General features: G+C 43.1%; 1 protein-coding gene and 1 long non-coding RNA gene across 2 annotated transcripts; both read right to left on the bottom strand.

Annotated features, from left to right (window-relative positions):
* Positions 1-851: 851 nt before the first annotated feature.
* On the bottom strand, positions 852-8,651 carry LOC118375760 (collagen alpha-1(XVII) chain-like). The gene is made up of 13 exons (XM_052503284.1): positions 8,477-8,651; positions 8,083-8,226; positions 7,689-7,760; positions 5,651-5,737; positions 5,524-5,571; positions 5,247-5,375; positions 4,706-5,017; positions 4,446-4,496; positions 4,282-4,308; positions 4,151-4,177; positions 3,992-4,054; positions 3,643-3,759; positions 852-916 (listed from the first exon to the last, which is right to left on the bottom strand). The coding sequence occupies exons 1-13, from the start codon at positions 8,649-8,651 to the stop codon at positions 852-854; spliced, it is 1,317 nt and encodes a 438-aa protein (XP_052359244.1).
* Positions 8,652-9,178: 527 nt separating this feature from the next.
* On the bottom strand, positions 9,179-10,571 carry LOC127919534 (uncharacterized). Its single transcript, XR_008103248.1, has 3 exons — positions 10,450-10,571; positions 9,337-9,384; positions 9,179-9,229 (listed from the first exon to the last, which is right to left on the bottom strand). It is a non-coding gene; the product is annotated as an uncharacterized LOC127919534 (long non-coding RNA).
* Between the last annotated feature and the right edge of the window lie 530 nt (positions 10,572-11,101).

Below are 11,101 nucleotides of genomic sequence, written 5' to 3' on the forward strand. Positions count from 1 at the left end.
ACTGACTTGCCTAGTTAAATAAATGTCAAATATATACTGATCAACAGCTTCTATCTTTGACAGTAGAGTGATTGTGTTGAGTGATCAGATGGTAACAGTATGGATAGTGTAGTTTTGGTCACCTACCTGAGTTGGGCACGAAGCTACCTGGCTCTCCCTTATCTCCTCGGGGGCCGGGCACACCAACACCTGTGGGAGAAATTGGTCAGGTTGACTTGAAATTCATCAAAGTGGTTTGAAAAGGAACTTTGCAACAGATGACGCAAACCAGTTCTTACAATAGCTTAATTATTTTACAATATAATTTCAATATAATATTGTACATTCTTCTCAGGTAGAAATGTTATGGCTTACCTGGTACACCTAGCTCTCCTTGAGGACCTTCAGGACCTGGGGGACCCTTACCTGAGAAGGAATAAGGTATGAATTAGCTTTTTAAAAAGGACAAAATCCATAAGAAAAAGAAATCTGAACAAAATAAAATAAAACAGCTATCTGTCCAAAAATATATTGAAGTGCATGGAGAATGAACCACATGGCTTACCTAGAAGACCCTGGGCACCTGGTTCTCCTGGGGGCCCTGGAGGGCCAGGTGGTCAGGAAGACTAGCCACAGGTGCACGTCCTGTTGTAAGAGGTAGAGTAAGTTTAGAGGTAATAAGAAAGTCATACACTAAAACAAGAACATATTTTCAGCCAAACATACTCACTCTCTGTGGTTTCCACAGTCTGTACAGTAATACCAGGCTTTCCCTTCTCTCCTTCCTCTCCCTTTTCTCCCCTGGGACCTATAGAAACAAAGACAATGAACAATCAAAGGGAAAGTACGTACAGTATGTGGACCCTGGTGTCTCATTGGATATCTGAGAAATAAGTCTTACCAGGCGTCCCAGGAAGACCAGCAGGGCCAACAGGACCTGAGGAGACACAACAGAAGCACTGAGCACACAGCTTACTGTACCTGAAAGTCTATGAGGAACTTCATGAAGATCTCCAACATCTAGATCTTCATCCAGATCTGGTCAAGGCGATACAGTGTTTACTCAAACTGTAGAGCAACGTCTTAGAACAGAGGTTCCCTAACTTTTTATAGTCCTGTACCCCTTCAAACATTCAACCTCCAGCTGCGTACCCCCTCTAGCACCAGGGTCAGCGCACTCTCAAATGTTGTTTTTTTGTAAGCCTGCCACACACACGCTATATGATACATTTATTAAACATAAGAAGGAGTGTGAGATTTTGTCACAACCTGGCTCGTGGGAAGTGACAAAGAGCTCTTATAGGACCTGGGCACAAATAATAACATAATAATAGTCAATAATTTTGCTCTTTATTTAACCATTTTACATAATGAGAAGGGTGTGCTTGAAAGGATGCACATAACTCTGCAATGTTGGGTTGTATTGGAGAGAGTGTCAGGCTTAAATCCATTTCCACACACAGTCTGTGCCTGTATTTAGTTTTCATGTTAGTGAGGGCCGAGAATCCACTCTCATATAGGTACATGGTTGCAAAGGGCATCAGTGTCTGGACAACACGATTTGCCAAGGAAAGAAACTCTGAGCGCAGCCCGATCCAGAAATCTGGCAGTGGCTTCTGATTAAATCAAATTTTCACAGAACTGCCTGTTGCAATTTCAATGAGGCTCTCTTGTTCAGATATCGGTAAGTGGACTGGAGGCAGGGCATGAAAGGGATAACGAATCCAGTCGTTTGTGTTGTCCGTTCCGGGAAAGTACCGCTATATCACATTTGACATTGTCCGTAAGCTTGAGTTCATTTGCACACAAAAAACAATACAACAATGGAAAGACCTGTATGTTGTCCTTGTTAATTCAGACAGAAAAGAGCTCCAACTTCATAATCATAGCCTCAATTTTGTCCCACACATTGAATATAGTTGCGGAGAGTCCCTGTAATCCTAGATTCAGATCATTCAGCGAGAAAAAACATCACCCAGATAGGCCAGTCGTGTGAGAAACCCGTCATCATGCAAGAGGTCAGACAAGTGAAAATGGTGGTCAGTAAAGAAAACTTTAAGCTTGTCTCTCAATTTTATAAAACGCGTCAATACTTTCTCCCTTGATAACCATCACACTTATTTCTGTAACTGTCAGACATTCCCTTGGCAGCAAGAGCCTCTCGGTGGATGCTGTTGTGTACACAAGTGGCGTCGGGAGCAACTGTTTGTACATGCATTACCACTCCACTATGTCTCCCTGTCATGGCTTTTGCACCATCAGTACAGATACCAACACATTCTGACCACCAAAGTCCATTTGATGTCACAAAGCTGTCCAGTACTTTAAAAGATCCTCTCATGTTGTCCTGGTTTCCAGAAGAGGATGTCTTCCTTAATTGACCTCCCATAAACGTAACGGACATATACCAGGAGCTGTGCCAGGCTCGCCACTTCTGTTAACTCATCCAGCTGTAATGCATATAATTCACTGGCTTGTATGTGAAGCAGTAATTGTTTCAAAACATCTCCTGCCATGTCAGTGATGCATCGTGAAACAGTGTTGTTTGATGAAGACATTGTCTGTATGTTTTTCTGGCCTTTTCCCCCCAGCATTGTCCCAGCTATATCCGCAGCAGCAGGAAGAATTAAGTCCTCCACAATAGTATGGGGCTTGCCTGTCCTAGCCACTCGGTAGCTCACCATATAAGACGCTTCTAGCCCCTTCTTATTAATGGTATCTGTTGCTTTTATACATGTCTTACTACTTGAAATTTGTCTTTATTCTCACTCAAAAAACTCCCGTGGCTTATTTTACAAATGGTCATGTTTTGTTTCTAAACGTTGTAAGAGTGAAGGTTTCCTGTGAGAGAGTAACGGTTAATGTGATTGGATGTTAACTTTTTGACAAGGCTACCTGTATTTGTCACAACTTCTGCCGAAGTCGAAGCCTCTCCTTGTCCGGGCGGTGCTCGGCGGTCGACGTCACCGGTCTTCTAGCCATCATTGATCCATTTTTCATTTTCCATTGGTTTTGTCTTGTCTTCCTACACACCTGGTTTCAATCCAATTTATTACCTGTTGTGTATTTAACCCTCTGTTTCCTCTCATGTCTTTGTCAGAGGTTGTTTATTGTTCAGTTTTGTGTTTGCATTGGTGCGCGACGTGTCCTCGGACCCATTTTGTTTTATTATTATTCATAGTTTTGGAGTTGTTTTATTTACAATCATTAAACAACTCAGTTTCATTCAGTTTGATTCTGCTGCGCCTGACTTCCCTCCCACCTACACACACAACTCTGACAGTATTTGACATTGTGTTTTTTTTTGTTTTTTTGACATTGTTATTTCGCTGAACACTAGATGGTTTAATTTTATTTTGGGCAGTGAAATAAGGCTACTCAGGCGAGAGAAAAAACTCACCCAAATGTATAGCCTTGTTGGAAAATATAAATGTACTATTTGAAAATGTGAAGACATTTTTTTGGTAAAATAAATAAATATATATATATATATATATATATATATATATATATATATATATATATATATCAATATTTAATTTTTTAAAAGTGAATCATGTTTTTGTTTGTACCCCTGGCAGCATTGCACATACCCCGCCCGCATACCCCAGTTTGGGAATACCTGTCTTAGAACATTTTAGAATTTAGAGCTTCAGTACCAACCTGAGAGTCCAGGGGATCCGGCAACACCAGTGGGTCCGGGGATGCCTGGAGGTCCGGGGATGCCTGGAGGTCCGGGGATGCCTGGAGGTCCGGGGATGGCAACCGAACTGGAACCAGCTGGAATTCAAACAGGAGATTGATTTTGATTGATTTTACCTGGGAGGCCTGCATCTCCTGGAGGTCCTGCTGGTCCTCTTGGACCTGGTAATCCATCCGATCCCTTGTCACCTGGAATGGTAAAGTTATCAATTATCCGGTAAAAATCTCAAAGTTGTTATATGGACAACTTGATTTTCCTACCAAAATATATTGTTGTGGTTTCTATCGACAAAAGGATGCTGTTGTTTACCTGCATTTCCTTTAGGTCCCCTCGGGCCCTGCAGTCCACTGTGACCCATCTGACCTGGTGGACCTAAGGAAGAGAAGCCAAACATCAGTCTGCTATCATTCAGCAGATGATTATTTCCTGTAGCCACTCCAGAATAAAACTAGTAGTTTGTGTTCCTACCTGGTAGGCCAGGGAATCCGTTATCACCTGAAATAAATGAATGAATTCCATTTGTACAGTATAACTCTAACATGTACAGTATTTGCTGTGTGACATCATTGAAATGAAATGTAGGTCTATGGCTCACTGACCTTTGACTCCTGGACCACCTTGGTCACCTGAAATAAAACAGCTGAAATGTTAATCAACAGACACAGCCAAAACTTGCTCTGCCAATACAGTTAGTTTCCATCTATGGATGGATGGATCCCTCTACGTATGTTTCCATGTCCATGCAGTGGATGCCCTACAGTACCTTTGGTCCCAGGCTCTCCTCTCGCTCCTTTCATTGAGTGTGCAAGTGTTGCTGTAACAAATAAATAAAACATGTTGTCAATATACAGAATCCAATGAAAACCACACATGTATAAATCTTTCAAAAATATTCATACAATTCACACGTTTGCATGATTTGGGATTTTTGACTGAATCATTCCTTTGTTTTAATGGTTGAAAAGCTCAACATATACCCACAAAACACAAGGCTGGTGCACAGTGTAAGTTCTGGTTCTGTACCTCGTACAGTATCGGACTGCAGCTCAGTCCTGACAATCTGCTGTACTGTCCTTTGCAGAGCTACCGAGTCTTGGCCTCGTCCATTAGCTGAGCCTAAACCTGCTTCTGCTGCCACTCCCAGATTGATACCATTATCAGAGTGGAGCAGTGTGGTAGAGGAGGTAGAGGAGGTCTTGTCTATGTACGCAGACCCCAGAGGGTCTATGATGTTGATGGCAGAGGACGAGGAGAGGCGACTGGACTGGGCTGAGGAAGAGCTGGAGGCTTGTTCCAAGGCATCCACACGAGCTTTAAGACGTCTGACTTCTTCGGCTGTAAGTGGTTGGAAGAGAAAGAGAGGGGGGGGGGGAATTGAGAGGGAAACAGAGAGAAACAAGGACAAAGGTTGAGTGAGAGAGAGAAGCGAGAAACAGATAAATACAGGAGAGAAAGAGAGGAGGAAAAAACAGAGAGAGATTTACTTCGACACGGACGTAACTCTAGCGCTCTATGACAGAGGCAACTGCCCCAGTGCCCTACAGCTCCGCTCCTCCTCTCTTACCCAGGGTGATGAGTCCCAGGAGGAGCCCCAGGAGGAGCAGAAGACCCAGCAGGAGGCCCAGCAGCCACTTCCACCAGGAGCAGCAGGACCAGAAGCCCAGACCTCCTCCAGACTCGTCCTTACGCATCTCTGACCGAAGAGAGGGGTAGAGGACAGGGGGCTCAAGAACCGGCATCAGTAGAGTATCATGAAGAATGCATAAGAATAGGCACTTAGGGCTGGAGATTGTTACGTTGGGATTCAGTCATTTCAATTTCAAAGTAAGGTTAGACTATACCTGGATAGGTTGCTTTGTCTTTCGTTGACACTTTCATCAAGGATCCAGCTTTAAAAAACAGCAGAACAGCGTGTTAGTAACACAAGTCAAGGTGTGGGGAAAATGTCTGTTCACTTCCGTTATCTACCGTTAGTTTCTGTGGTTCTGGCTGTAGCTGTCTCCACAAAGCTGGACACCTTCTTCTTCTCCTTCTTCAGTGAGTCCTCAGAATAGGCTAGAAAATGTGAAAAGAGAAGTTGACTTCCCCATAACTCACAGACAAAGGCTAACACTAAGACAGTGGGACTGTAGTATGTTATTGGGCATGGAAACATTTAAGATCTGATAGGACTGTTACCATTTTTCCTCAGAAGGTTATTCTACTTGAGCAGACAATTGAATATTTAGTAAATGTTATGTATTTAGTGAAAACCCTCCTCTACGTGTACATTTCTGATATTTTCACGTACTGGATTGCAATATTCCAGTAACTTTCCCCCAATTCCCATGTTTCTAGAAATCATGTTATGAAGATTCTCAGAATAGCAGGGAATCTGGAATCCTCCAACCAAGATTTCATGAAAACCTGGGAATTTTGGGAAAGTTACCGGAATTTTGCAAACATATTGCTCTTACAACAACCTCTCCCTCTACGTCAGCAAGACAAAGGAGTTGACTACAGGAAATGGAGGGCCGAGCAAAGCCTCCATACACATCGATGGGGCTGTAGTTTAGAGTTTAGAGCTTCAAGATCCTCGAGAGCTTCAAGTTCCTCGAGAGCTTCAAGTTCCTCGAGAGCTTCAAGTTCCTCGAGAGCATCAAGTTCCTCGAGAGCATCAAGTTCCTTGAGAGCTTCAAGTTCCTCGGCGTCCACATCACTAAGGATCTATCATGGTCCATACACACCAACCCAGTCGCGAAGAGGGCAATGCAACGCTTCTAAACCCTCTGAAGGCTGAAAATATTTGGCACGGGCCCTCAGATCCTAAAAGCGTTTCACAGGTGCACCATTAAGAGCATCTTTACAGGCTGCATCACCGCTTGGTATGGCAACTACTTGGCATCCACCAACAAGACGCTACAGAGTGTAGAGCGGCCCAGTACTCCCGAGCTCCCTGCCAACCAGGACCTCTATACCAATTGTCTTAAACTCCAGCCACTCAAGTCATAAACTGTTCTCTCTGCTACCGCATGGCAAGTGGTACTGATGCACCAAGTCTGCAACCAACAGGACCTTGAACGGCTTCAACCCCCAAAACATTCAACTGCTAAATTGATGGTTAAATAGTTAGCCAAATAGCTACCCGGCTATCTGCATTCAGCCTTTTTTGTTGTTGACTGATCACATTTGCTGCTGCCTCTACTGTTTATCATCTATCCTATTGACTAGTCAGTTTATTCTTAGTTATATGGACATATCTCCGTCAATTACCTCGTGCACATCGACTTAGTCCTGGTACCCTGTATATATAACCATTATGTATGTATTATTACTTGTATTATTACGTATTATTACCTTTTTCTATTATTTTTCCATTTTCTTTCTCTCTGCATTGTTGGGAAGGGCCCATAAGCATTTCACTGTTAGTCTACATCTGCTGTTTACGTAGCATGTGACCAATAACATTTGATTTGGTTTGCGTGTCGCCAGATCAGAGGCAGTAGGGATGACCAGGATGTTCTTTTGATAAGTGTGTGAATTGGACCATTTTCCTGTCAAAATGTAACGAGTACTTTTGGGTGTCAGGGAAAATGTATGGAGTAAAAAGTGCTTTACTTTCTTTAGGAATGAAAAACATATATATATTAAAAGTCAAATAAAGTACAGATAACCCAAAAAAACGACTTAAGTAGTACTTTAAAGTATATTTACTTTACACCACTGCAAAAAGGGTATAGAAAAGTATTTTGTATTTTAAAAATACAAATTACCGCTCTCGAAAGTAACTTATTATGTAATACATTGGAGTGAAGTTCAGCCCAGTGTAATGCTAACGACTAAATACTCAGAAAGAATTTAAATACATATTTCAAATACATGTAAAACAAATACTGCCCGTCTCTGCATAGCAGTCACTTACTTTCAAATCTGTGAAGGGAAGAAAACAAGTGAACACTTTGGGCGAAAGGAAAGATTATTGGGATGCATTGATAGAGAGACGATAGATGTTGAGGGAGATGTTTACCAGTGCTAGAGGCAGAGAGTCCAGAGTTCATGGATGTAGAGCTGAGGGACAGGTTGTTCTGAAGCCCTGTGGCTGTAGAAACATTGATAAACACCCACATCGATTGAGTAACACCCACAGTAACATATACAGTATTCATTGACAATGAGAAAATTAGGAGACATTTTCTTTTTTATACTTTCTTGTGATTCTTATGTCGCACACAAATCGTGTTCATTTTAATCATGTGCTTTTTATCTCTTGGACTAAATCTGTTCAGTTATATAAATAGCTTTGTTGATGGTGTGAAGGATTAAATTCAGATTACATTTCTGTTGGCACTATTATCACTCCGTATCATGCCATTCTTATTAGAGTAATTGTGACTGTATATTTGGTGATGTCTATTGCTGACCTGTGAGTGTGATAGGTGAGTGTTGGAGGGTGGAGGTGGGGGACAGGTTGATGGCGTTGCTGTGGTAACCATAGCCTCCAGCCGTGGGGCCTGACCACACATAGGAAGGCATTCCTAAGTCCAGGGTGGCGCTGTCGTACTGGCCTGGGAGAGAGGGAACGGGTTACTGGTTTTATGTATGTTTATTTAACCTTTACTTAACCAGGTGAGTCAGTTAAGAACATATTCTGGCCATCTAATGCATCAGTGATTATTTATGTACGTATTTGCTTGTTTAATTACTACTTATGTACCTATTCATTTATTTCAGAGTGCATTGAAACATTTATTTATTACAGCATTTATTAATTTACCTAGTTTTAATCAGGATTATATTGGTGAGGGTGTATCTGACTATGGGGGCTGTTTGGCATGGTTCTGGTCTCTACACTGGCCTTCCTGGGAATAGGGAGGGTGCTGGTGGGGGAGCGAGGGGGGCTGATGCTGCTGGAGCGACTCCCCTTCAGCAGCCTCTTCACGTCTTCCAGCTCCGTCCCTACACGCCACGGGGGAACAGACTCTGGTGTCATTTAAAGTCACTTCGGAAACGTACAGTGTGCAGGCTTTTCAACCGTTTTTTAATTATAAAGACCGATTTTTATCCAACTGTATTTATCTTTATCTTCAAGCATCCACGTTCCATTTCCTTTCCACGTTTTCTGACTGAGTCTTATTGTCCCCCTATTTGTTGAAGTCAAACTAATATCATCTTGGTCCACGTGTATTTTCTAGGGCAGATCGGGTGAGTCATAGGTTAGTGATAAGAGCCCGCGTGGTACTAGGCAACTCACATCTTTTGGCTGTGGGAGAGGCACTCTGCAGTCTGCATCTGATCTCACTCTCTGGAACAGGACACACAGAATATAATAGAATAGGATATAATATAATAGAATAGAATAGAAAAGTATAGAATAGATAAGAATAGAGTAGTGTAATCAGATGTGTTCTATTTTATTCAAATGCCGCTTCTTAAAATTACAAAACAATAATAAGTGCATTCTGCAGTAGTGTATGTATGGTTTGATTGATGGTGCTGTGCGCTAACAGCCAGTACCTCTACTGTGGCTCCGCCCTCTGGTGGGTGTACTGGCAGCTGCACTTGCTGCAGCTGAAACAATCAATTATCAAAAATCAATTATGTCATTTTTAATATCCACTTTTATTAAACATAGGAATGAATTACATTTTGAAGTCACATTTAAGATTGGTAGTTACCATATGCTCTCCTTGTGTATTCCGGAGATGAGTTTCCACTGGATCTTCCTGAATACACGGAAGAAAAACACCACTATTGACGACTTTTCCTTCTTCGTGTCATAACTGAAGTCATACGTCAACTTCCTAATGATATTCTTCATGACATTATTATTGACATCTGCACCTGTACTAAAGAGCATCAGAGGACCTTAGATCGGGCCAGTAGTTTCCTGACCACATGACATGACCAAGAAATGGTTGCACTCCCTCGCTCAGACGTTGCACGCGTCAACCAATGGTTACGTGCCACGTCATCGACTGTGTCATTGACTGACAGATTGCTATAACATACGATGCGGTTAGCTAATAGGTAAAATACCTATCCAGGCATTGTAAGATCTAGCAGGCATCAGCAACACCTGGGCAGAGGAAAGCGCCAGATATCTGATCTTAGACCCCAGAGGTCATGTGGTCAGGAAGAAATCCTAGCCCTGGATATAAGGCTACGTTCATAACCAAATGGGAAGGTGCTATTTACCACATATGACTGGGCAAAGTCCACTTGAATGCCCCTCCAACTGGTAATTACTAGTGGGAACCTTGTCTATTATCCCTGAGCTTCGACATGCTGACCTCTGACATCTGGTCCCTCTGACCTCTGGTCCTTCTGTAGCTCAGTTGGTAGAGCATGGCGCTTGTAACGCCAGGGTAGTGGGTTTGATTCCCGGGACCACCCATACGTAGAATGTATGCACACATGACTGTAAGTCGCTTTGGATAAAAGCGTCTGCTAAATGGCTTTTTTTTTTTTTTTTTTTTTACTAAGAAAATGACCTTGATAACAGCATTTTCAGCAGTTAAATGCAACAACAAAACATTATTTAAAAAAATAAATCTATTAATATGGTTTTTGAACCCTATAATTAGTTTACAAGCATGATAGCTGTACGTTTAGTTTATGGTTGACGCAGCTTGTTGGCCATTAGCAAATCTGTGTTTCTCAATGAGTTCAGAGCTTGCATTGAATGCACCCAACTGGTATTTATGGCTTCACAACTGGTAATTACCACCTTCTCACTTGGTTATGAACACAGCATATGAATAGGGTTAACCTTTGACCTTGTCACTGACCTTCGTAGCCCATGGAGCGGGCGGTCATGGTGGTGGTCATGCACTTTCTCTCCGTGGGGTTGGGGGAGAAGCTGACAGCAGAGGATGCAGACCCCTGTGCCCCACCCCTCTTCACGCCTCCTGAACCTGCCCCTGCCGAGGAGCTGTAGTTGGACCTGGTAACCATGGAAACGGTCACAGAGCCCAAGCCGCCGGCCGACATTTTGGCACTAGAAGAACCCCCTCCTCCGATTCCGGTACCAGAACTAGAGGCAAAACCAGAACTAGAACCAGAACTGGAACCAGTGACAAAACTGCCTCCTCCTGCTCCTGCTCCTGCTCCTTTGGAACTAGAGACAAAACCAGAACTGGAACCACCAGTAAGGGAACCAGTGAAAAAACTGGAACTGGAGCTTGACATAAGACCCCCTCCAGAAATGCAGAGGGAGCCGCTGGTTTTGCTCGCCCCAAACTATGCCCCAGAGGCCCCTGAAGACCGAAACGCTGCGCCAGAGGTCCCCAAAGCACCATAGGATAAAGAGGGGGACTCTATAGTGGTATTGGTGGTTGATTTGCTGACGGATCTCCCTCCGTACCCAGACTTAGCTCCACCCCCAGACCCGGCTGCAGCAGAGGAGGATACTAGCACTGAGCTACTGCCTCCTGTGATGGC

The sequence above is a fragment of the Oncorhynchus keta genome, unplaced genomic scaffold, assembly GCF_023373465.1.
Source record: "Oncorhynchus keta strain PuntledgeMale-10-30-2019 unplaced genomic scaffold, Oket_V2 Un_contig_1690_pilon_pilon, whole genome shotgun sequence".
NCBI classification, from domain to species: Eukaryota; Metazoa; Chordata; class Actinopteri; order Salmoniformes; family Salmonidae; genus Oncorhynchus; species Oncorhynchus keta.

Bases quoted from the DNA above. Each gene is read 5' to 3' on its own strand.
- LOC118375760 (XM_052503284.1), bottom strand. From the start codon at position 8,651: ATGACACCAGAGTCTGTTCCCCCGTGGCGTGTAGGGACGGAGCTGGAA. The intron at 8,227-8,476 runs GTCAGATACACC...CCTCTCTCCCAG, and splicing joins CATGCCAAACAGCCCCCATA to GCCAGTACGACAGCGCCACC. The intron at 4,055-4,150 runs GTAGGAACACAA...TCTCTTCCTTAG, and splicing joins CGGATTCCCTGGCCTACCAG to GTCCACCAGGTCAGATGGGT.